This window comes from Phyllobates terribilis, unplaced genomic scaffold, assembly GCF_046119375.1.
Source record: "Phyllobates terribilis strain yellow unplaced genomic scaffold, ASM4611937v1 Scaffold_9__5_contigs__length_417890890, whole genome shotgun sequence".
NCBI classification, from domain to species: Eukaryota; Metazoa; Chordata; class Amphibia; order Anura; family Dendrobatidae; genus Phyllobates; species Phyllobates terribilis.
This window is the reverse complement of record NW_027362769.1, coordinates 108,705,055-108,731,474: the sequence shown is the minus strand read 5'-3', so window position 1 is coordinate 108,731,474 and position 26,420 is coordinate 108,705,055. Positions and strand designations below refer to the sequence as shown.

The 26,420-nt window shown below is 51.3% G+C and overlaps 1 protein-coding gene across 1 annotated transcript in view; it reads right to left on the bottom strand.

Moving 5' to 3' along the window:
* Positions 1 to 26,420, bottom strand: part of LOC141160864 (acetylcholine receptor subunit alpha-1-B) — a 76,565-nt gene that overhangs the window by 39,446 nt on the left and 10,699 nt on the right. Inside the window, exons 4-5 of the mRNA XM_073645660.1 lie at positions 3,792 to 3,901; positions 1,593 to 1,788 (exon numbers count right to left, since the gene is read on the bottom strand). Of these exons, the coding sequence (XP_073501761.1) occupies positions 1,593 to 1,788; positions 3,792 to 3,901 (306 nt within the window). The remainder of the gene's footprint in view (positions 1 to 1,592; positions 1,789 to 3,791; positions 3,902 to 26,420) is intronic.

The window sequence follows — 26,420 nt, the reverse complement described above, 5'->3', positions numbered from 1 at the left end:
GGGTTAATAAACTTCTTGAATGTGGTTTTCAGCACCTTGAGAGGTGCAGTTTTTAGAATGGTGTCACTTTTGCATATTTTCTGTCATAAAGGCCTCTCAAAGTCACTTCAAATGTGATGTGGTCCATAAAAAAATGGTTTTGTAAATTTTGTTGGAAAAATGAGAAATCGCTGATCAACTTTTAACCCTTATAGCACACTAATAAAAAAAAATTTTGATTCCAAAATTGTGTTGATGTAAAGTAGACATGTGGGAAATGTTATTTATTAACTATTTTGTGTAACATATCTCTCTGACTTAATAGAATAAAAATTAAAATTTTGAAAATTTTCGCCAAATTTCCAATTTTTCACAAATAAACGCAAGTGATATTAAAGAAATTTTACCACTATCATGAAATACAATATGTCACGAAAAAACTATCTCAGAATCAGCGGGATCCGTTGAAGCGTTTCAGAGTAATTACTTCATAAAGTGACAGTGGTCAGAATTGTAAAAATTGGCCTGGTCATTAACGTGCAAACCACCCTGGGGGGTAAAGGGGTGAAATATGAGTGTCTGCGCAAAGGGTCTGAATACTTATGACCATGTGATATTTCAGTTTTTCTTTTTTAAGAAATTTGCAAAAATTTCTACATTTCTGTTTTTTTCAGTCAAGATGTGGTGCAGAGTATACTTTAATGAGAAAAAAATTAACTTTTTAGAATTTACCAAATGGCTGCAATGAAACAGAGTGAAATATTTAAAGGGGTCTGAATACTTTCCATACCCACTGTATATTTTTTACTTTGCTCTCATGCATTGCAGTACTCGCAGTACTCGTGTACTGAAGTGCCTGAAACCTATCAGTTTCTCACTAACTTTGCCTGTGAGACCCGACTTATAGCTGGATCTTACAGGCCACCGTACCCTAGAGTCATTATATGACCTCAGAGTACCATGGCAACGATCAGCACCTGCGATTATGATCGCAGAGGGTAGATCCTGCCAGGGGGGTCTTTTAACTCCCTTTTAACCACTTAGATACCGCTGTCGTGATTAACAGCTGTATTTAAGGGGTTCGTCAGCCCAGATCGGCTTCAAAATTGGCCGGGGCCGATACCGCAGGGAGGCAGCTGTCTTGTACATGTCATGCTCCCGTTCTATTCACTTATTCCTCAGTGCGGTTAAAAAGCGACGCTGAGGAATAAGGCCCCTTAGTGAACGCCGTTAAAAGGCGTATCGGCGGTTATTAAGGGGTTATTGGCACCCTGTTATCACAAATTTTCCTTTACTTTTTTTAATGTTACTGCCATGGCAGAGTTGTAATTACTGCACACCACACAAACTACGTTCTTCCTTTCTTTAGAAGGACATGTCAGAGGAATTTTACCCATAAAAAATGTCGGACTCTGTAATGATGGCGCCAAAGGCAGGTATGAACAAGACCTTATCCTGCCTCTTTACCCAATTAATAATATAGGGTGCCGGCTAATATACTGTAGATACAGATATACACTTTACAACATAATAACATTGTGAATGCAGATTACAGAAACTGCAGGATATATTTAGAAAGCATTCAGCCATCAACTCAAGCAAAAATTCCTTACCGGGTTTATAATTACTAACAAGCCATCATAGGTCCAGGTTCCCAGCTTCATGCTGCAGTTCTGCTGGTCGAATGGAAAGTATGTGACTATAATTTCACAGTAACTTTTAAAAATGGCCGGAGGATTCCATGTAATTTTTCCAGTATAATCAAGGAGGACCTTCGTATCCTTTACAATAACAAAGTCTCCATCTGCGCTGTGATGAAGCAAAAGATAAAAAGCTGATTTCTCCAAATGTTTCCGCTTACTTTCATAGACAATTAGCACTGTAGTAACATATTAGGAAATGTTGGGTTACTTACATGTATCGGTCCCAGATTTCATAATACAAACTACATACAGTGCCTACAAGTAGTATTCAACCCCCTGCAGATTTAGCTGGTTTGATAAGATGCAAATAAGTTAGAGCCTTCAAACTGCAAACGAGAGTAGGTTTTATGACCAGAAGCATAAATCTTACAAACCAAAAAGTTATGTTGCTCAGTTGAATTTTATTAAATTTTAAACATAAAAGTGTGGGTCAATTATTATACAACCCCTATGTTCCTATGTTTAATATTTTGTGGAATAACCCTAGTTTGCAATTACAGCTAATAATCGTCTTTTATAAGACCTGATCAGGCCGGCACAGGTCTGTGGAGTTATCTTGGCCCACTCCTCCATGCAGATCTTCTCCAAGTTATCTAGGTTCTTTGGGTGTCTCATGTGGACTTTATTCTTGAGCTCCTTCCACAAGTTTTCAATTGGGTTAAGGTCAGGAGACTGACTAGGCCACTCCAACACCTTGACTTTTTCCCTCTTGAACCAGGCCTTGGTTTTCTTGGCTGTGTGCTTTGGGTCGTTGTCTTGTTGGAAGATGAAATTACGACCCATCTTAAGATCCTTGATGGAGGAGCGGAGGTTCTTGGCCAAAATCTCCAGGTAGGCCGTGCTATCCATCTTCCCATGGATGCGGACCAGATGGCCAAGCCCCTTGGCAGAGGAACAGCCCCACAGCATGATGCTGCCACCACCATGCTTGACTGTAGGGATGGTATTCTTGGGGTCGTATGCAGTGCCATCCAGTCTCCAAACGTCACGTGTGTGGTTGGCACCAAAGATCTCGATCTTGGTCTCATCAGACCATAGAACCTTGAACCAGTCTGTCTCAGAGTCCTCCAAGTGATCATGAGCAAACTGTAGACGAGCCTTGACATGACGCTTTGAAAGTAAAGGTACCTTACGAGCTCGTCTGGAACGGAGACCATTGCGGTGGAGTACGTTACTTATGGTATTGACTGAAACCAATGTCCCCACTGCCATGAGATCTTCCCGGAGCTCCTTCCTTGTTGTCCTTGGGTTAGCCTTGACTCTTCGGACAAGCCTGGCCTCGGCACGGGAGGACACTTTCAAAGGCTGTCCTGGCCGTGGAAGGCTAACAGTAGTTCCATAAGCCTTCCACTTACGGATGATGCTCCCAACAGTGGAGACAGGTAGGCCCAACTCCTTGGAAAGGGTTTTGTACCCCTTGCCAGCCTTGTGACCCTCCACGATCTTGTCTCTGATGGCCTTGGAATGCTCCTTTGTCTTTCCCATGTTGACCATGTCTGAGTGCTGTTCACAAGTTTGGGGAGGGTCCTAAATAGTCAGAAAAGGCTGGCAAAAGAGATCTTTAATCCACACATGTGAAGCTCATTATTCTTGGTGCCTGAACTACTTCTTAATACTTTAGGGGGACCAAACAGAATTCTTGTGGTTTGAGGGGTTGAATAATAAATGACACTCTGAATTAACTTTTAACGTTTTAAAAAAAAAAAAAAAAAATTTGCTGCAGTGCATTTCCCACTTCCAGGCTGATCTACAGTACAAATGTCACAATGCCAAGTTAATTCCGCATGTGTCAACCAGCTAAATCTGCAGGGGGTTGAATGCTACTTGTAGGCACTGTACATGTAGATCTTTTAGCTCTGATGAGCCTGGTGTACTTATTTTGAAAATCCATGTTAGAATGGCTGTATCATCCTATTTGAAAGTTTCCAACCTGATATTTAAATTCTCATTTCCAAGCCAGGAATATACAATGATTTTAATAAGGATTTGAGAAAAGTAAGTAAACTAGTCCCATCAGGTCTAAGAGATCTATTTAACAATGTATGCAATGTGCATCATGAAATCTAAAAAAGTGCAGTTGCCCTCGTAATGAATGGGTAGACATCTTACTTGTTGTAAAGAACAAAATCGGGTCGCCAAATATTGCTGGAAGAAATTCGTACTCTCTGTATCCCACCGTATTTCGCTGGGTTCCATTTTAAATTTACATCCACCCACTGCTAAACAAAGAAAATATCACCAAAAATAAATATATTATTATTATTAGTGTGTACATATGTTACATACAGTAAATGCTAATAATAATGCAATTTCACAGTGAAAGTTCACCCACAAGATCTCACATATACAGTATATTTCTGCAACCCATTTCCACAATCCGTACCAGACTAATGAACCTATTAACCCCTTAATTATTATTGGAACAATATTCTTTTTTTTTTTTTTACAAAAACCTTTATAGTTGGTCATAGGAAACAGACAGTAAACTAGAATGATAAAAGGTGGAACTACTTTTTGAGTGGGGTGCTAACTACAACCAATGAAATAGTAGCCTGACAGATGTAAAACTGTATAATCTATCTATCTATGTGCACAGTGGGTACAGAAAGTATTCAGACCCCTTTAAATTTTTCACACTTTGTTTCATTGCAGCCATTTGGTAAATTCTAAAAAGTTCAATTTTTTCTCATTAAAGTACACTCTGCACCCCATCTTGACTGAAAAAAAAAAAAAAATAGAATTTTTTGCAAATTTATTAAAAAAGAAAAATTGAAATATCACATGGTCATAAGTATTCAGACCCTTTGCTCAGTATTGAGTAGAAGCACCCTTTTGAGCTAGTACAGCCATGAGTCTTCTTGGGAATGATGCAACAAATTTTTAACACCTGGATTTGGGGATCCTCTGCCATTCTTCCTTGCAGATCCTTTCCAGTTCCGTCAGGTTGGATGGTGAACGTTGGTGGACAGCCATTTTCAGGTCTGTCCAGAGATGCTCAATTGGGTTTAGGTCAGGGCTCTGGCTGGGCCAGTCAAGAATGGTCACAGAGTTGTTCTGAAGCCACTCCTTTGCTATTTTAACTGTGTGCTTAGGGTCATTGTCTTGTTGGAAGGTGAACCTTTGGCCAAGTCTAAGATCCAGAGCAGTCTGGAAGAGGTTTTCATCCAGGATATCTCTGTACTTGGCAGCATTCATGTTTCCTTCAATTGCAACCAGTCATCCTGTCCCTGCAGCTGAAAAACACTCCCATAGCATGATGCTGCCACCACCATGTTTCACTGTTGGGATTGTATTGGGCAGGTGATGAGCAGTGACTGGTTTTCTCCACACATACCGCTTAGAATTATCACCAAAAAGTTCTATCTTCGTCTCATCAGACCAGAGAATCTTATTTCTCATAGTCTGGAAGTCCTTCATGTGTTTTTGAGCAAACTCTAGCGGGCTTTCATATGTTTTGCACTGAGGAGAAGCTTCTGTCGGGCCACTCTACCATAAAGGCCCGACTGGTGGAGGGCTGCAGTGATAGTTGACTTTGTGGAACTTTCTCCCATCTCCCTACTGCATCTCTGGAGCTCAGCCACAGTGATCTTGGGGGTCATCTTTACCTCTCTCACCAAGGCTCTTCTCCCACGACTGCTCAGTTTGGCTGGACGGCCAGGTCTAGGAAGACTTCTGGTGGTCCCAAACTTCTTCCATTTAAGGATTATGGAGGCCACTGTGCTCTTAGAAACCTTGAGTAATGCAGAAATTCTTTTGTAACATTGGCCAGATCGGTGCCTTGCCACAATTCTGTCTCTGAGCTCCTCGGGCAGTTTCTTTGAGCTCATGATTCTCATGTGGTCTGACATGCACTGTGAGCTGTGAGGTCTTATATAGACAGGTTTGTGCCTTTCTAAATCAAGTCCTATCAGTTTAATTAAACACAGCTGGACTCCAGTGAAGGAGTAGAACCATCTCAAGGAGGATCACAAGGAAATTGACAGCATGTTGTAACGGGTCTGGGAGGCGGAACCTCAGAGCTACTATACAAGGGGGCGGTCCTTGTAAGGGAGCGGGTGGCGACCAGGGAAGACGGGCAGGCAGTCACAGCAGGTGACCGGGACAGTCTCTGGGTGAACGGGCAGGAGGTCATGGCAAATGACCGGGGCAGTCTCTGGATGAACGAGCTGGAGGTCACGGCAAGTGACCAGGGCAGTCTCTGGAAGAACGGGCTGGAGGTCACGGCAAGTGACCGGGGCAGTCTCTGGATGAACGGGCTGGAGGTCACGGCAAGTGACCGGGGCAGTCTCTGGGTAAAGGGTAGGTACGACCTGTGATGGCTGAACCTCCAGATGGGCTAGCAGGCAGATGGAAGATGTATGCTCCCAGGTGAGCAAGCGAGAGTCTCTGGATGAACGGGTGGTCACAGCATGTGACGGCGGATCTTCCAGGTAGGCAAACAGGCAGGTAGCGGAGGAGCGCTCCCAGGTGAGCGGGCAAGAGTCTCTGGAATAGCAGGTGGTCACAGCACGTGACGGCGGAGCCTCCAGGTAGGCAAGCAGGCAGGTAGCGGAGGAGCGCTCCCAGGTGAGCGGGCAGGAGTCTCTGGAATAGCAGGTGGTCACAGCACGTGACGGCGGAGCCTCCAGGTAGGCTAGCAGGCAGGTAGCAGATGTGCGCTCCCAGGTGAGCGGCCAAGCTGGTCCATAGACAGACTGACAGGAGTAGGAAGGCAGACCGTCGGACCTCAGGCTAGCAAGCAGGTAGCAGGAATATCAGGCAGGAAACAGACAGCAAACTGGCAGGACTCTGGCAGGAATCAGGCAGGTAACTGACAGGTAACTGGCAACGGGACCTGAGGGCTGAAGCAGAGTAGTGAACAGTGCAACAACATTGCTTGGGCACCTCCATTTTGGAGGAGGTGCCTTATATATGGTGAAGTCCTCCGGCCATTGGCCGGGGACTCCTTAGGACGGCGCGCGCGGCCCCTTTAAGAGGGAGGGAGCGCGCGCGCGCCCTAAGCACAGTGGCCGGGAAGGAGCGCGCGCTGCCAGCAGAGCGGGAGGAGGACGCCGGGCTCGGAGCAGAGAGGTGAGGGGAACAGCGTCCCCCTGCCTAGCAGAGGGCAGGGACGCCGACGATACAGTACCCCCCCCTTTAGGCCCCCCCTTTTTTAGGCCAGACAGAAATTTAGCAAGGATGAGAGGGGCATGGATGTTCTCCCGGGGCTCCCACGTTCTCTCTTCAGGACCAAACCCCTTCCAATCTACTAGAAAAAAGGTCTTCCCTCTTACCCTTTTGGTGGCCAGAATGTTCTCTACCTCAAATTTGTTTTCAGCGGAAACCGGAGCAGGAGGCGTGCCTGTAGACTTGGAAAAAGAGTTAAGTACCACAGGTTTGAGGAGAGATACATGGAAGGAGTTAGGGATCCGCAAGTTGGCCGGGAGTTTCAATTTATAGGCCACCGGGTTGATCTGACTGATGACCTCCAGAGGACCGATGAACCGAGGCCCTAACTTATTGGAAGGAATCTTGAGCCGGACATACTTGGACGAGAGCCAGACCTTATCCCCTGGACGGAATTGAGGAGGATCCAGACGTTTTTTGTCAGCATGTCTTTTCATACGCTCGGATGACAGAAGGAGTGCGGACCGGGTACTCTCCCATATGGAGGAAAATTTGTTAACAAGAGATTCCGCAGCCGGATTGTCCACCGAGGTGGAGACGGGAAACGGGATCCGAGGATGCTGACCGAAGACTACAAAAAACGGGGATTTGGAGGAAGATTCGCTCTCGTGATTGTTGTACGAGAATTCGGCCCATGGCAGGAGATCCACCCAGTCAGAATGGTGGGCATTAACGAAGTGCCGGAGGTAACTGGTCAGGATCTGATTGATCCGCTCCACTTGACCATTAGACTGTGGGTGGTAAGCGGAGGAGAAGTCCAGGGTGACGTCTAGCAATTTACAAGTGGCTCTCCAGAAACGAGAAGTGAACTGTACCCCACGATCCGACACGATGTGACGGGGCAGGCCATGAAGACGGAAGATGTGGCGGATAAAGTCTTTAGCCAGCTCGGGTGCAGACGGGAGGCCTGGCAGGGGAATGAAGTGAGCCATCTTGGAAAAGCGGTCAGCGACCACCCAAATGACCGTACAACCGGCAGAGACGGGAAGATCAGTTATGAAGTCCATCGCTATATGCTGCCAGGGGGCAGCAGGTACTGGCAGAGGAAGGAGGCGACCGGCTGGCAGGTGTCTCGGAACTTTGTTGCGGGCGCAGGACACACAGGCAGAAACAAAGTCTATTACATCCTTGTGCAGGTTAGGCCACCAGTAGTGCCGGGTAACAGGTCGATAGGACAGTCGTATGGTCTATGAGGGGGTAATGTCTCTGCCTCCTTTTTATTAAAGACATCAGCAAATGACCAATAGGGAATCGGAAGTCCAGGTAGATTAGTTGGGGTAGGAGAAGGACGGACGGGATGAACAGGAACCAAACAAGTCTTATGACAGTCCTGTCCCCAGCGGAGGACTTCTCCGGTCTGCCAGTCAAGCACGGGTGCATGTCTCTGGAGCCAAGGTAGACCTAGTAAGAGGGCGTGAGAGAGTCCAGGCAGAACATGAAAAGAGATGCTCTCAGAATGCAGCATTCCCACCTGCAGAGTTATGGATTCGGTGATGAGTTGGATGGGACGTGGTAAGAGGCCCCCATCCACAGCAGCGACAGATAATGGTACAGCCAGAGGTTTGGTGGGAATGCGGTATTTTTCTACCAGGGACTGTGAAATAAGACTCCCGGCCGCTCCAGAGTCAAGTTGGGCTAGTTCGAAATAACGATTCTCCCCGCAGATAATAGAGACTGACAGTAGCAGAGATGGAGAGGATTTATTCTTGTCTAGGTCGACCTCTCTGAGCGAACCTAGACACAGGCGTTTCCCGACCTCTCCGGGCAGGTACGGATCCGGTGCTCCTTACTGCCACAGTAGAAGCAGCTTCCTTCGGCACGGCGTAAGTCCTGACGGGTTTTGACCATCTTGGTCTGGTCGACCTGCATAGGCTCAGGAGAGTGTACCTGGGGAGAAACGGAGGGAGTGACGGGTTTCTGAAAAGTAGGAGCTAGACGTGGAAACCTCCTCTCACGGGTGACCTCTTTGGCACGCTCCTGGAACCGTAGGTCAATCCGGGTGGCAAGAGTTATTAGGTCATCGAGAGTGGTAGGAATGTCTCGACCGGCAAGTTCATCTTTAATACGGCCGGACAGACCCTCCCAGAAGACAGACACCAGAGCGTCGTTATCCCAAGCCAGCTCCGAGGCAAGGGTACGGAACCGTATGGCATATTGGCCCACGGTGAGATTTCCCTGGTGGAGGCGTAGCAGAGATGATGCGGATGAGGTCTTCCGTCCGGGTTCGTCGAAGACTTTCCGGAAAGCCGTGAGAAAGGCAGGCAAGTCGGACACCAGGGGGTCTCCTCTCTCCCATAGAGGATTTAGCCAGGCCAGGGCCTCCCCGGTGAGATGGGACATGATGAAGGCAATTTTGGCCCGGTCGGAGTTAAACTGGTGGGACAGGAGTTCAAAGTGCAGGGTGCACTGATTTATGAAGCTCCGAGCCTGAGCGGAGTCGCCTCCGAAGCGAGGAGGTGCAGAAAGCCGGGGTCCGGGGTAGGATACCATGGTATTGGTGGGCAGCGGAGCTGCCGGGTTGCGAGTCATGGCACTGGCGGTGGTTGCTGGTGGAGCAGTCAGAGTGTCCAGGCGAGAATTGACATTCCGCAGGTGACCCAGGATGGACTCCTGTTGGGACCTCTGACGGGACAGTTCATGACAGAGGTCCGAGAGCGAGGGAGCTTGGGTGCCACCGGGTTCCATGGCCCGAGCAAACTGTAACGGGTCTGGGAGGCGGAACCTCAGAGCTACTATACAAGGGGGCGGTCCTTGTAAGGGAGCGGGTGGCGACCAGGGAAGACGGGCAGGCAGTCACAGCAGGTGATCGGGACAGTCTCTGGGTGAACGGGCAGGAGGTCACGGCAAATGACCGGGGCAGTCTCTGGATGAACGAGCTGGAGGTCACGGCAAGTGACCGGGGCAGTCTCTGGAAGAACGGGCTGGAGGTCACGGCAAGTGACCGGGGCAGTCTCTGGATGAACGGGCTGGAGGTCACGGCAAGTGACCGGGGCAGTCTCTGGGTAAAGGGTAGGTACGACCTGTGATGACTGAACCTCCAGGTGGGCTAGCAGGCAGATGGAAGATGTATGCTCCCAGGTGAGCAAGCGAGAGTCTCTGGATGAACGGGTGGTCACAGCATGTGACGGCGGATCTTCCAGGTAGGCAAACAGGCAGGTAGCGGAGGAGCGATCCCAGGTGAGCGGGCAAGAGTCTCTGGAATAGCAGGTGGTCACAGCACGTGACGGCGGAGCCTCCAGGTAGGCAAGCAGGCAGGTAGCAGATGTGCGCTCCCAGGTGAGCGGCCAAGCTGGTCCATAGACAGACTGACAGGAGTAGGAAGGCAGACCGTCGGACCTCAGGCTAGCAAGCAGGTAGCAGGAATATCAGGCAGGAAACAGACAGCAAACTGGCAGGACTCTGGCAGGAATCAGGCAGGTAACTGACAGGTAACTCTGAAGCAGAGTAGTGAACAGTGCAACAACATTGCTCGGGCACCTCCATTTTGGAGGAGGTGCCTTATATATGGTGAAGTCCTCCGGCCATTGGCGCGCGCGGCCCCTTTAAGAGGGAGGGAGCGCGCGCGCCCTAAGCACAGTGGCCGGGAAGGAGCGTGCGCTGCCAGCAGAGCGGGAGGAGGACGCCGGGCTCGGAGCAGAGAGGTGAGGGGAACAGCGTCCCTGCCTAGCAGAGGGCAGGGACGCCGACGCTACACATGTGACTTAAATATGAGATTCTGAGCAAAGAGTCTGAATACTTATGACCATTTGATATTTCAGTTTTTCTTTTTTAATAAATTTGCAAAAATTTCTACATTTCTGTTTTTTTTTAGTCAAGATGTGGTGCAGAGTGTACTTTAATGAGAAAAAAATGAACTTTTTAGAATTTACCAAATGGCTGCAATGAACCAAAGAGTGAAAAATTTAAAGGGGTCTGAATACTTTTCGTACCCACTGTATATTTATACTGTATATTAGTTGATTTATATATAATTTTATATATTAGATTATTCATATATTATTTATATATATTATATTATATATATAGTATATAAAAACCTAATAAATAAATCTAATATATAAATAATCTAATATATTATTAATCATATATTATATATATATATATATATTAGATTAGATTTAAATATATAGCCAGGGCAATGAAAGTATTCTGCGCTTGCTGGAAAAATGACATCTACGATCGGGTATAAAATGCGGGTTTATTGTCAACACGTCTCAGAGTCAGGCTGACTCCTTCTTCAGGACAACCTTACATCATATTTAAATATATATATATATATATATATATATATATATATATATATATATATATATAGTACAGACCAAAAGTTTGGACACACCTTCTCATTTAAAGATTTTTCTGTATTTTCATGACTATGAAAATTGTACATTCACACTGAAGGCATCAAAACTATGAATTAACACATGTGGAATTATATACTTAACAAAAAAAGTGTGAAACAACTGAAAATATGTCTTATATTCTAGGTTCTTCAAAGTAGCCACCTTTTGCTTTGAAGACTGCTTTGCACACTCTTGGCATTCTCTTGATGAGCTTCAAGAGGTAATCACCGGAAATGGTCTTTCAACAATCTTGAAGGAGTTCCCAGAGATGCTTAGCACTTGTTGGCCCTTTTGCCTTCACTCTGCGGTGCAGCTCACCCCAAACCATCTCGATTGGGTTCAGGTCTGGTGACTGGAGGCCTGACAGGGCACACCTGAGAAGTGAAAACCATTTCCGGTGACTACCTCTTGAAGCTCATCAAGAGAATGCCAAGAGTGTGCAAACCAGTCATCAAAGCAAAAGGTGGCTACTTTGAAGAACCTAGAATATAAGACAGGGGTCTCAAACTCAGCTGGGCATATGGGCCGCACACGGAAAAACATTTAATTTGGGGGGCCGCATTATTTGCATGACAAAGTGACATTTTTAGTGATACCATTTTATTTTCTATACACCTTTTGAACTTGTCCTCATCTTGCAGACATGATCTCCCATCCAGGTCCTTCATATTGCAGACATGGTCTCCCATCCAGGTCCTTCATATTGCAGACATGGTCTCCCATCCAGGTCCCCCATATTGCAGACATGGTCTCCCATCCAGATTCGCCATATTGCAGACATGGTCTCCCATCCAGGTCCCCCATATTGCAGACATGGTCTCCCATCCAGGTCCCCCATATTGCAGACATGGTCCCCCCATCCAGGTCCCCCATATTGCAGACATGGTGTCCATATTGCAGACATGTTCCCCCATCCCGGTCCTTATTTTGCTGACATGTCCCCCCCATACTGCGCACAGCATCCCCGTCCCCCCATACTGCGCACAGGGTCCTCGTCCCCCCATACTGCACACAGGGTCCTCGTCCCCCCATACTGCGCACAGGGTCCTCGTCCCCCCATACTGCGCACAGGGTCCTCGTCCCCCCATACTGCGCACAGGGTCCCCGTCCCCCCATATTGCACTCAGGGTCCCCGTCACCCCATACTGAACTCAGGGTCCCCGTTCCCCTATACTGCACTCAGGGTCCCTGTCCCCCCATACTGCGCTCAGGGTCCCCATCCCCCCATACTGCACTCAGGGTCCCCATCCCCTATACTGCGCTCAGGGTCCCCGTCCCCCATACTGCGCTCAGGGTCCCTGTCCTCCCATACCGTGCACAGTGCCCCCCCCCATACTGAGCACAGGTCCCCTGTGCTGTATTTCACATGACAGAAAAAAAAAATTCTCACCTGTCTTCCATTCCCTCGGCGTCCTTTGGGCACCTGTCGCCCGCAGGCACATAGACCCCATAACGATCGCGGCTCTCTCCCGCAGCCGCCGACATCGGTGCTGTAATGCAGTGTATTGCCGTGCAGAGACCGGCTCTCTGCACAGCAATACCAGTGTCAGCCGCCGGCCTATCAGAGGCCAGCAGCTGACATCTGTGTCCCAGCACACCGGCGTATGACGTCACTGCCGTGCGCAGATGTCAGCTGCTGGCCTCTGATAGGCCGGCGGCTGCCACTAGTATTGATGTGCAGAGAGCCGGTCTCTGCGCAGTGTGGCGCCCTGCTGTGCATTGGTGCCACAGGTCCTAGAGGGGTGCATGGACGGATTCCTCCACAAGAGGCCCTCACAGCATACACACACCTCCACCTTCCACCTCAGACCACCAGAGGGAGCCCGTTAGGGATATAAATAGGGAAGGTGGAGCTAGGCAGCTCAGTCTGGAGTAAGTCTGAAGTCTGTAAGGAGTCCAGTTACAGTCTAAGTCTGGAATCTACAGTCTAAGTCTACAGTCTGCTGCACCCAGAGAGGTTGTCAGCCCAGCCCAGACTCAGGAGCTCAGGTTAGTGAGCCTAAGGTGTGCCGACGCCATAAGAGCGGTGATGAGTAGCGAGGCCTACTGCCAGTGTGAAGCCTAGTGAGGGCCCCCGAGCGTGGCCGAAGGCAAGTGGAGTAAGCGAGCTACATAGGGGGCAGAGGAGCTTAGCCAGCTCACCGCAAGACCATTTACTGGACACCGGGTCCGTGTCTGCAAGGATCTCTAAGACCAGCAGAAACTACCGGAACCCCTGGCAAACTACATGTCCCAGGAACACCAAAAGCTGACAGATATACCTGGGTCAGGAGTCACTGAGGCCCAAGAAACCAGGGAGTGTGATCTCCAACAGAAGGCCCTACCACCAGGTCAGCCGGTGCAAGACAGAGACCAAGTTAGGCCTAGCTCCAGGCAGGTCATAAACTTACCAGGAAAAGGCAAGAAACAGGAGGCCCCACACCCGCTCACTGGTGAGAGTCCTGAAATGCACCCTTCAGCCTACAGTGCCCTGGATCATGCCTGAAACACCACCAGTAAAGGTACTGAAGTGAACTGTCGTGTGTGTGCCTATTCTTCCTCCGACCCGGCTGGGTCCCCTCTGTCCTGCATCCCCTCTCCTACGCTGCCCTGAGGCCCTGCTCCACCTGTGGGGAGCCGCACCATCTAAGCTGCCTGACCACTGGCCTCAGAGGACTGTAGCAGCACTGGTGATCCTCACCAGTCACCACGGGTGGCGTCACAAACTGTTCCCTATCCCATATACCTTTTACCCCATTCCTTTGCTTTCAAGAGTGACCCCAGGGTACGGGCCCAGGAGCCGGCCACCGCGGCATCCCCCTAAAAGTAAAAACAAGGCCCGGGCGCCGAGTCGCCCCCATCCCCTGGGCGCGTCATCTCTTCCTGGCGTCATTAACAGGATTCCGTGCCCGCTGCAACGACGGAGTGTTGTGCCCGTTGCCACCAGGTACTGTGCGCCTTTAATCAGAAACTGTATTAAACAGTGGCGAAGATTGCCGCCATTATTGTGCCGCCGAGCGGGAAGAAGGGCGTAACCGCGGGAAATTGAGAGGCGTACCTGCTGAAGCGCGCGAAGCCCCGGACACGCCCCACGCCTCGACGTCAAACCAGGAAGCGCCAGGTCCTGGAAGGAGCCTCGGTGAGCGCTCTGACGTAGGACGCAAGCGACGCAAGGTCCTGAAGAAGACCGTCACCTGCGGAGCTGCGGCCTACCGGAAGAAAAGAAAAGAAGGTAGGCCACGGTTCGCTAGGGGGGGGCGCCAGAATGTCCGAAGAACAGCACAACGCCAGAGTACCGGTTAACCACCCTGATGTTCAACCCGAGCTCGGCGCCGAGCAGGCCGAAGCAGCCGCTCCACCAGCAGGGCCTGTAACCCCTGTTATACCCATGGACCTACCGTACATCCCCGGAGCGAAGTGGCTCCCCCAGTACAGCGGCAAACCAGATACCCTGTCTGGATTTAAAAGGAAAATATGCGGTATACTGGACATGTACTCTATGACAGGCAAGCAAAGAGCCGCTGTTGTATTTGTATTAGGACAATTGACCGGTGCTGCGCAGCGAGAAGTGGAAACCTGGTTGGCCGCAGACCAGGAGTTAGTGTCCGCCATCTTTAAAAAGTTACAGACTGTCTTTGAGAATCGTACTGAGACAGACCTCCGGATGAGGTTCTATAACTGCTCTCAGCAACCGGAGGACAGTGTTCCGGACTATGCCTGGCGTTTACAAGGGGCCCTGCGAGCTCTGAAACAGGTTAGTCCAACCAGCATCAGTGATGAAAATAAAATGCTGAAGGAACAGTTTATCCGGGGACTGAGGTCTCAAGAGGAGAGCAGGACTGTGCGTTGGTGGTCCCTGGATCATCCAGATGCCACCTTTGACACCCTTAAGGACATGGCTATAAAAGGACTGCAGCCCCTGGAAACGACTGCTATCCAATGTTACCAGGGTGGGGCCACCCCAGTGCCTGCAGCGTCCACCTTTTCCCCGGTGGCTGCTGAAGCCAAGGTTCCAGCAACGTCCCCTAGTGAGCTGGACAGCCTGCGCTCTGAAGTGCGTCAGTTGAGCAAAACCCTGACCACTGTACTGAGTGCCCTGCAGCTGAGGACGGAGCCCGAGGCAGAAGGAAGGATCCTGCTAGCCGACAGCCCTGAGGATGTCCCCTGGATAAGAAGGAGGAGGAGGACAACAAAGCCCCCTGGGAGGACCAGTGACCAGCGCCGCCCACCGAGGGACCCTGTCTGCCACCACTGCCACAAGACAGGTCACACCGTCCAGAGCTGTCCTTTAAACGAGAAAACCCTGGGGCCGAGGGCCGACACCCAGGAGTAGACCCCGGATGCCCATCAAACTGGTACCGCAGGTTCGTGGGAGGAAGACCTTTCCTGTCTATTGTGCTGGACGGCATCGCGACACCCGCTCTGCTGGACACAGGATCTCAGGTAACAATCATGCCTGATGTCCTCTACAAAAGGTTCTGGTCTATAGACGAACTTCACCCACCAGATCCAAATCTTTCCGTCTATGCCTCAAACGGCCTCCCCCTTAACCTATTCGGGGTTAATTATGTGGCAGTAAAGGTGGGAAGAGTGGAACTGAAGGACCAGGGACTAATTGTAGTAGAGACTAATCCTGATGATACAAACTTGTATATGGTACTTGGCACTAATATTGTTAGCAACTGTTTGGGAGAAGTGGTGTTCTTGCTCCAACAGAGAGCTGACACTGCCAGACCAGGGCAGAGAAGGGAGCTGCAGAAAGAAATCTGAGCCCTTATGTACCAGTAACAGGTAAAGCTAACAGGCGGTGAAATTGGTAATGTACGGGTGACAGACCCGGTACCCATTGTAATTCCCCCGATGAGTGAAATGCTGATTTGGTGTAGAGCAGCAATAGGTCTCAAAGGACGGAGCTATCAGGAAGTAGTAGAGCCCCTTAGCTCGGAACATAGGCCTACACTCTTGACTGCCAGAGGGGTAGTGGATGTACGCAATGGGAGGGTGCCCGTACGCCTCCTAAACTATGGGGAGGACGAGATTAGATTACCACACTACGCCACTGTTGCCAAATTATACACAGTAAATAACAACTCCATACACACGGCGGAGTCCTTAACCTCACCAGACAAAGTGGAGGATAATGACCCGGCAACCCAGGTGGAGGATTGGTGTTAACAGCTCCATGTTGGGACAGACACAACTCCTGCCCATCAGAAGCAGGGTGTACACCGGGTGGTTCAGGAATACGCGCAGGTATTCAGTAAGCACCCACTTGACTTTGGGAGGATTAAGGGGGTTCAACACCATATCCCCACAGGTGACCATCCACCCATCAAAGAACGTTACAGGCCTATACCACCAGCATACTACCAGAAGGTGAAGGAGATGTTGCACGACATGAAGAAGGCAGGGGTAGTAAGGGATAGTTGTAGTACCTGGGCAGCTCCCCTAGTTCTAGTCAGGAAAAAGGATGGAAGCATGAGAATGTGTGTAGATTACAGACAAGTAAATCGCATTACACATAAAGATGCATACCCTTTACCACGTATAGAGGAATCCCTGACTGCCTTAAAGTCTGCAAATTACTTCTCCACCCTTGACCTTACTAGTGGGTACTGGCAAGTAGCTGTTGCTGAGGAGGATCGGGAGAAGACGGCCTTCACCACCCCGATGGGACTCTGCGAGTTCAATAGTATGCCGTTTGGACTCTGCAATGCCCCCGGAACGTTCCAAAGATTGATGGAGTGCTGCCTGGGACACTGCAACTTCGAGACTGTACTACTATACCTGGACGACGTGATAGTGTACTCCAAAACGTATGAGGACCACTTGAAGCACCTGGCAGAAGTATTTGAGTCGCTGTCCCAGTATGGGATGAAGCTGAAGCCCTCAAAGTGCCACCTGCTCAAGAGAAAGGTACAGTACCTGGGGCACATCATTAGTCCAGAGGGAGTAGCACCAGACCCGGAGAAGGTCACTGCCATCCAAAAATGGCCGGAGCCGAAGAGCCTCAAGAAGGTAAGTCAGTTCCTGGGACTAGTCGGGTATTACCGGAGGTTTGTGAAGGACTATACTAAGAAAGCAGCGCCTTTGCAAGACCTCCTGGTAGGACAGTCCCCCAGAGGCAGAAATCCCCCGTTCCAGTGGGGTAAGGAGCAGGCTGAATCCTTTAAAGTGATGAAGGAGATCCTGACTGGCGAAGAGATCCTAGCCTACCCTGACTACAGCCAACCGTTCCTGCTGTACACTGATGAAAGTGACGCACCCCTGGGCCTGTGTCGCACAGCGTTGCGCATGCAGGAGCTTACCCGGAGCCGGATCTGTTGAGGGTTGTAGTCTCGTGGCGGTGACCCGGTCCGTGCCCAGGGAGTCAGACTAAGTGGCGTTGTATTAGCGGTAGATGTTGGACGACTACGCCACCCGTTGAATGCAGCGAAGGAGCTGCCGCTGCAGGACAGACCGCTGAGGCCGGTGGTAGGATTGTGCAGCGTGATAGTATCACCCCCAACGGGAGGGGTATGGCCTCAGGGAAGCCGACGTGGATGATGGGGGTAGCAGGAATCACTCAGAGACGATGCGGTGTAGTTCAGGGTCTTTACTGGTGATAAAGATAGACCCTCCCGGAGTACTGGCTAGCGATCGGGGCCTGGTCAGTCCTTGAGTAAATGGGATCTCCCCTGGCCAGGCGGAGTTGTAGGCCTCCCAAACTGACTGTACTCTTCTGGCTACCTTGCTAGAGGCGGGTATAAGTAGCCCACGTCCCTGAGTGTACCGTGTGGTGCTCACCCGTATGGCCGGTGACTCGGGGCCTTCTAGTGGCGTCCGCTCCACGACGGCGGTGCTGGTCCCACGCGTGTGACCGTGCCTTCGGGTTTCTTGGCCAGAGGACTTGAAATCCCCTGCCGGTCGGTTTCTGCTGCTGGGTAGGAGTTAGTCCCCACAGCCTCGGACTCCGGGTCCGGTGATAGCTTTCCAGTCAGGGCGAGCTCTGCAGCTGCCAGCCCCTGACTCCTTATAGCACTGCTCCCACAGAGCTCCTGATGTTCTTTTCCTATATCTGCTTCTCTTCTCTGTCTCTACTTCTTCTCTACTCACTAACCCTGCCTCAGCCCTAGGTTTATATAGGGGAAGTCCTTCCCCTCCCAGGACTGGGCAGGAGGTGTGGCATGCATAGGATCCCTGACCAAGAGACCTCCCACCTGCTCTCAGACATAACATTGCTGTTACTGTGGAAACCAGACCCCTGGGGTGCCACATTCCCCCCTAGTGAAATTTAGTACTCCGGGACTAAACATATTTTTAGAAAAACATAACAAGGTATAAACAATAATAATACAATAAGAAAAACACATAAAGATGGTTACGGCGTGTCCGCAACCGGGTGCAATTTTGAAGAAAAGCAAGGTGTCCATTTCACCAAAACAGGGAGACGTAACCAGGTAGGGGTCTGTCCTGCCCCGAGTCCTTAACAGTCTTTAGTCCATTCCTAGGTTACGCTCCAACCAATTGTACAAGGATTCCCGGTAAATCCACCAAGGACTCCTAAAAATAACTAGAAACACATAATTATTTACAAGTAACAGACAGGTGACCTCAATAAAACAATCTAAACACTTCAAATCCTCCAACGTGCGGGTAACTGGCCTCTAGTGGCCCTAGTGGACCTACGGAGCTGACTGTCTGGCCCTGAACTACAGGGTGTAGGAGCTGTCAAGGGTAAACTGGGCAGCTGTTTACGGGCTCTTTGGCTCACTAGGGGTACGGCAGGCTCACTATGAGCAGAGGGTTGATCCTCCTGTTCTGCTTGTGTGGAGTCTGCTGCCTCCTGGACCGGCTGCTCTTCCAGCTCTACCTGTTGCTCCGTAGGCACTTGGGATGCTGGTTGGAGGAACGTGAGGACGGGTACCAAAACTGCACCATTGACTTGAGTCCAGGACCGAGGGAAATCTCCGAGCACAGTACTAACCATATCTTCCCTTTCCTCTACGGGTCGAGGGTCTTCTTGCTCTCCTTCTGGGTTCCGTAGCTGTTCGGGACACTTCTTCAGGTGATCCCGGGATACAATGGCTGTGGTTTCCCCTCCGTCTTTACTGATGGTACAAACCTTCGGGTTGTCGTGGCTTGAGGGCAGTACGGTGTACGGGTCCTTCTCCCACTGGTCGTCCAACTTGTGGAGCCGTCTCTTCCTCTTCAAGACCTGCTCTCCGGGTACCAGGGGAACAGCGGGAGCATACTGGTTGTAAGTTTTCTCTTGTCTTTCCCTAGCGAGACAGAGACTTCGCTCCACGCTCTCCTGTACTTTCCGGTACTGCTGCTGCCTCTCTGTGTCCCAGTCTGCTTCCGGTGAAGTGTCCTCGGGTGTCAGGACTCCCATCTCCAGGTCAACAGGTAGCTTACCAGGCCTTGCCCTCATTAGGTAAGCCGGGGTACAGTTGGTGGAACCTACAGGGATGTAGTTGTATAGGTCCACCAGGTCTGGCAGCTTCTCAGGCCACAGACTGCGTTCTTCCAGGGGCAACGTTTTCAGAAGATCCATTACCACCTGGTTCATTTTCTCACAAAGTCCATTAGTTTGCGGATGATAGGGTGTCGTCCTTATCTTCCGGCAGCCATACAGATTGCAGAATTCCTGGAAGACCTCCGCTTCAAAGGCAGGTCCCTGGTCCGTCAGCACTTGGTCCGGGTACCCGTGTGGACGGCAGAAGTGCTGCTGGAAGGCTCTAGCTGCTGTTTGAGCTGTTAAGTCCTTAACGGGGACGACAACCAAGAACCGGGAGTAATGATCCACAATGGTTAACGCGTAGACGTAGCCACTTCTGCTTGGGGTCAGTTTTACATGATCCAAGGCTACCAGTTCCAACGGCTGCTTGGTGACGATGAACTGAAGGGGGGTCTTCTGGCTGGCACGGTCCTTCCTTCTTAGGTTGCACGGGCCACAGTCTCTGCACCACCTCTCGATGGTTCCCCTCATGCCTACCCAGTGGAACCGCCCGCGCAGCAGGAACTCCAACTTCTTCCATCCGAAGTGTCCAGCCCCGTCGTGGTATGCCTCCATCACCATGGCTGCGTCTCTTCGTGGCACCACTACTTGCCAGATTAGTTCATGCGTCCGGGAGTTAACCATTCTGCGGCACAACTTCCCCTTGTAAAGGAACAGTCGACTCTTCTCAGCCCACAGTTGTTTGGCTTCCTCCGGAGCGTCTGGGTCAAGGCGAGCCTCTGGCCGAGTCAGCATCTCCTTCACCAGTCGGACGGCAGGGTCACTGTCTTGCGTTTCCTCCCAGTTGTAGTGAGGCAAGGGGTTAAACGTAGCGGCTTGCTTACTCCTTACCCGATGGGAATACTGGATAGTCCCATGACGGTGGAACGCGGGGAGTTCGACTTCTTCCGGTCCCTCTGGATCTTCTCCTACGTCCGGTAGGTTTGGCATCCTGGACAGGGCGTCCGCGTTGGTATTGGAGCGTCCTGCCCGGTATTTGATTGTGAACTCGTAGTTGGACAGACGGGCCATCCATCTCTGCTCTAGGGCACCGAGTCTTGCCGTGTCCAGGTGTGTCAACGGGTTGTTATCCGTGTACACGGTGAACCGGGAAGAAGCGAGGTAGTGCTTAAAGCGTTCGGTGACTGCCCACACCACTGCCAGGAACTCTAGCTTAAATGAGCTGTAATTCTCAGGGTTTCTTTCGGTGGGTCGCAGTTTTCGACTGGCGTAAGCGATTACTCGTTCTTTCCCCTGCTGGATCTGGGACAGTACGGCTCCTAGCCCGATGTTACTTGCGTCGGTGTAGAGGATAAAGGGCTGGCTGTAATCAGGGTACGCCAGGATTTCATCCCCCGTGAGGGCCATCTTCAGCTGGCGGAAGGACTCTTCTTCTAACTTCTCCCATTTGAAGGGCGGCTTCTGGTTCTTGGCCTTCCGGGACTGGCCTATCAGGAGGTCCTGCATAGGAGCTGCCTTTTTGGTGAAACCGGGGATGAATCTGCGGTAATAGCCTACCAACCCGAGGAACTGCCGCACTTCCTTTACACTGGAGGGACTTGGCCATTCCTTAATTGCGGTGATCTTATCAGGGTCGGGAGCCACTCCGTCAGCGCTCACCACGTGTCCCAGGTACTGCACCTTTGGTTTTAGGAGGTGACACTTGGAGGGTTTTATCTTTAAGCCGTAGTTTGCCAGAGCTTCGAACACTTCCGCCAGGTGTTTCAGGTGGTCCTCATAAGTCTTGGAATATACGATGACATCGTCCAGGTACAACAGGACCATCTCGAAGTTTCTGTGGCCCAGACAGCACTCCATTAATCGTTGAAAGGTTCCTGGTGCGTTACAGAGTCCGAACGGCATGCAGGTAAACTCGCTAAGTCCCATCGGGGTGGTGAATGCGGTCTTCTCCCGGTCCGCCTCTGCTACAGGAACCTGCCAGTACCCGCTAGTGAGATCCAAGGTAGAGAAGAAGTTAGCAGATCTTAAAGCAGCCAAAGACTCCTCTATCCTTGGTAAGGGGTACGCATCCTTGTGTGTGATACGGTTGATTTTCCGGTAATCTACACACATCCTCATGGTGTTGTCTTTCTTTTTGACTAAGACTAGTGGAGCTGCCCAGGGGCTACAGCTATCCCTGATCACCCCAGCCTCCTTCATGTCCCTAAGCATCCCCTTGGCGTGTTGGTAGTGTGCAGGGGGTACGGGTCGATACCTCTCTTTTATGGGAAGATGGTCTCCCGTGGGGATGTGGTGTTCTACCCCCTTGACTCGCCCAAAGTCTAACGGGTGTTTACTAAACACTCTCTCGTACTCTTGAACCACCCGATAGACTCCCTGTCTCTGGTGTGAGGGAGTGGAGTCAGTACCCAAATGTAGTTGCTGACACCAGTCCTCCATTGTTTCCTTAGAGCCGTTACTTTCCTCCGGGGAAGATGGAGGCAAGGGTTCTACGGACTGTATGGAATTTTGATTGATGGTATACAATTTGGCTAGCGTGGCATACCGGGGCAGGTACACTTCCCTCTTCCCGATATTTATTATGCGAACGGGCACCCTCCCATGGCGTACATTGACCACCCCCCGTGCTGTCAAAATGGTGGGCCTACTGTCTGAGTAAACTGGTTCTACCATTGCCTGGTAATCTCTACCTCTCAGACCAATAGCTGCCCGGCACCAAATCATCATTTCACTTTTTGGGGGCATGGCAATAGGGAAAGGGTCACACATTCTTACGCTACCAATCTCACCACCGGAGAGTTCTATCTGTTGCCGTCGCATCAGTGCCCGGATCTCTTTCTGGAGCACTCGCTGCTGGCCGGAGCTGGCGTTCTTGGCAACCTGCTGTAAAAGGAAAATCACCTCTGCAAGACAATTTTCAATTACATTAGTTCCTAGAGTTATCTTTGGGTGACTCTCGTGCTTGTCAATGTCTACAATGATCAGTCCCTGTGCCGCCAGTTCAACTCTACCGATTTTAATGGTCACCTCTTTAAATCCAATCTGTGGCACGGGCTGACCATTGCTGGCGATGATAATCAAATCGTCGTCAGGGTAGCGGGTGATATCCGAGTCATTCCAGTACTGCTTGAAGAGCACGTACGGGATAGTGGTAACCTGTGACCCGGTGTCCAGTAGGGCACTCATAGGGATGCCATCCAGTACCACAGGCAAGACTGGACGTCCTCCCACATATTTGTCGCGCCAGTTCGATGGGCCTGATGATCTTTTTCCTGGGGTTTGGCCCTCTACCCCAGGTTGTGCCAGTTTAAAGGACAGTACCTTGCCATATGTCCGGGTTGATTGCAGCGGCGGCAGATGGGTTGTCCGTCCTCGTTGTATCGGTCGCTGGGTCTTCCTCTGGCCGGTGGGGTCCTCCTTGGTCGACGCCACGGGATGTCCTCCGGTCCAGATGCCAGCTGGATCTTCCCTGGAGTGGAAACCTGTAAAGACTGCACAGTTCGGGTTAGCGCGGCAACGCTTTTAGCTAGCTCTTGGACCTGATGGTGCAGGTCTGGAGCCGGGTCATTGTTCAAAGCCTGCGCATCAGCTCCCACAGGCCCTGCCGACAATGGCGCCGCCTCCTGGTGGTAAGTGGTAGTGGGGCGTCTGTGGGTCACAACGCCACCTTGTGCCGGTTCTCGGAGCACCCGGATGGCTCTGTCCTTGAACTGTGCAAATCCCAGATGAGGGTCCTGTAAGGCCATTGCCCGCAACTGGGTTCGGTGGGCATTGCAATATAAACCCTCTATAAATTGTTCAGTCAACAGCCTGTCCTCGTCTCCCACGCCGTCAGGGTCGGTCTGCTTAATGGCTCTCAGGGCCTCTTGTAGGTTCAGGGCATAGTCCCTTATACTCTTGTGTGCTTGCTGCTTGCACCCGTAGAATCTAAGCTTGATCTCGGCTGAGGTGCGGGTATCAAAGGTGTCCCTCAGCCGGGTTAGTATCCCTGCAACAGTCCTCCCCCCAGGTGGCCAGGACTTTACCTCCCTTTGGGCTGCCCCGGTTAATTGGGCCACCAGGATGCTCACTTTTTGCTCTTCTGTGAGGGGATACACCTGGAAGAGGCTATCCAGCTTTTCTCTAAAGTCATGCAGGGTATGTGACTCCCCTGAGTACTGGGGTAGCCAGGCCGCTCCCGGGATATAGGGCATGGTGAAAGGCATGACTGCAGCAGCGGTGGCGCTGGCGGGGGTTGAGGCAGTGAAGCTCTCCTCCGTATCCGACATCTTCCTCCCCCCTAGTGGACCGTGGCCTACCTTGCGATGATCCTCTTCCGTAGGCCGCGGCTCCGCAGTGGATCGTCAGGGTTGAGGACCTTCCGTCGCGCTCCTGTGACGTCGGCGTCTGCTGGGCTCCTTCCAGGACCTTACGCAACGTCCGGACGTGAGGCGGGGCTTCAGTTCTCGCGCGCTTTCGGAGTCCACGCCCCTCTTCTTCCCACGCGGCGTCTTCAAGATGGCGTCCAACGGCGGGAAAACTCCACGGATGGCGGGAAGAAGGCAGAAGATGGCGCCGGATGGCGGGAAAACTTCGCGGATGGCGGGAAGAAGGTAGAAGATGGCGCCGGATGGCGGGAATCTTCACCACTGGTAAGTTTGAACAGTCTTTTTCAGGCACGCAGTACCCGGTGGTTGCGGGCACGAGATCCTGCCGACTACGCCAAAAGTTGACGCACCCCTGGGCCTGTGTCGCACAGCGTTGCGCATGCAGGAGCTTACCCGGAGCCGGATCTGTTGAGGGTTGTAGTCTCGTGGCGGTGACCCGGTCCGTGCCCAGGGAGTCAGACTAAGTGGCGTTGTATTAGCGGTAGATGTTGGACGACTACGCCACCCGTTGAATGCAGCGAAGGAGCTGCCGCTGCAGGACAGACCGCTGAGGCCGGTGGTAGGATTGTGCAGCGTGATAGTATCACCCACAACGGGAGGGGTATGGCCTCAGGGCAGCCGACGTGGATGATGGGGGTAGCAGGAATCACTCAGAGATGATGCGGTGTAGTTCAGGGTCTTTACTGGTGATAAAGATAGACCCTCCCGGAGTACTGGCTAGCGATCGGGGCCTGGTCAGTCCTTGAGTAGATGGGATCTCCCCTGGCCAGGCGGAGTTGTAGGCCTCCCAAACTGACTGTACTCTTCTGGCTACCTTGCTAGAGGCGGGTATGAGTAGCCCACGTCCCTGAGTGTACCGTGTGGTGCTCACCCGTATGGCCGGTGACTCGGGGCCTTCTAGTGGCGTCCGCTCCACGACGGCGGTGCTGGTCCCACGCGTGTGACCGTGCCTTCGGGTTTCTTGGCCAGAGGACCTGAAATCCCCTGCCGGTCGGTTTCTGCTGCTGGGTAGGAGTTAGTCCCCACAGCCTCGGACTCCGGGTCCGGTGATAGCTTTCCAGTCAGGGCGAGCTCTGCAGCTGCCAGCCCCTGACTCCTTATAGCACTGCTCCCACAGAGCTCCTGATGTTCTTTTCCTATATCTGCTTCTCTTCTCTGTCTCTACTTCTTCTCTACTCACTAACCCTGCCTCAGCCCTAGGTTTATATAGGGGAAGTCCTTCCCCTCCCAGGACTGGGCAGGAGGTGTGGCATGCATAGGATCCCTGACCAAGAGACCTCCCACCTGCTCTCAGACATAACATTGCTGTTACTGTGGAAACCAGACCCCTGGGGTGCCACAAAAGCAACGAAGGATTAGGAGCTGTACTGAGTCAGAAGCAGAATGGCAAAGAGAAGGTGATCGCCTATGCGAGCAGGAAGCTCCGCCCGACCGAGAGGAACCCGGAGAACTATAGCAGCTTCAAGTTAGAATTCCTGGCCCTGGTCTGGGCCATCACCGAGCGGTTCAAGCACTACCTGGCCTCCAGTAAATTCACTGCCTTCACTGATAACAACCCCTTGACTCATCTGGAAACAGCTAAGTTAGGAGCCATGGAACAATGATGGATGGCTAGGCTTTCAAACTACCAATTCACTATTAAGTACCGGGCGGGCCGCAAGAACGCCAACGCCGATGCCCTGTCCAGGATGCCTCACCAGTCGGACACTGAAGAAGACGTGGATGACTTGTAAGAGATTGAACTACCTGCCTTTCATCGGAATGGAATGGTCCACGAGCAACGAGCCTCCAGGAGGCAACGTGGTAAGACGTTAAACCCCCTGCCTCACCACAGCTGGAAGGAGACCCAGGACAGCGACCCGGTTGTCAGCCGTATCAAGGAACTGATAACCCAGGAAGGTTCCTCCCTGGAGAAGGAAGCGTCTCTCTAAGCCAAGCAGCTGTGGAGTGAGAAGAGCCGGCTGTTCATCTATAGAGAGAAGCTGTGCCGGAGGTACGTCAATCCCAAAACCCATGAGATGGTATGGCAGATAGTGGTGCCCAAGACAGACATCCAGATGGTGTTGGAGGCCTACCACGATCAGGCGGGGCACTTTGGCTGGTAGAAGCTAGAAACCCTGCTAAAGTGTAGGTTTTACTGGGTAGGAATGCGCAGTTCCATTGAGAGGTGGTGCCGGAATTGTGGACCCTGTAGCCTCAGAAGAAAAGACTACAGCAGCCAGAAGGCACCCCTGCAACCCATCAAAACGACTCGTCCCTTGGAGATCGTGGCCCTGGATCATGTCAAGCTGTCACCCAGCAGGTCAGGATATTCCTATGCCCTGACCATGGTGGAACGCTACTCTCGGTTCCTGGTGGCAGAAACTGCGGCGAGGACAGCCTTTGAGGCCGAATTGTTCAAGGAGTTCTGCCATTTGTACGGGTGTAAAAAGATCAGGACTAC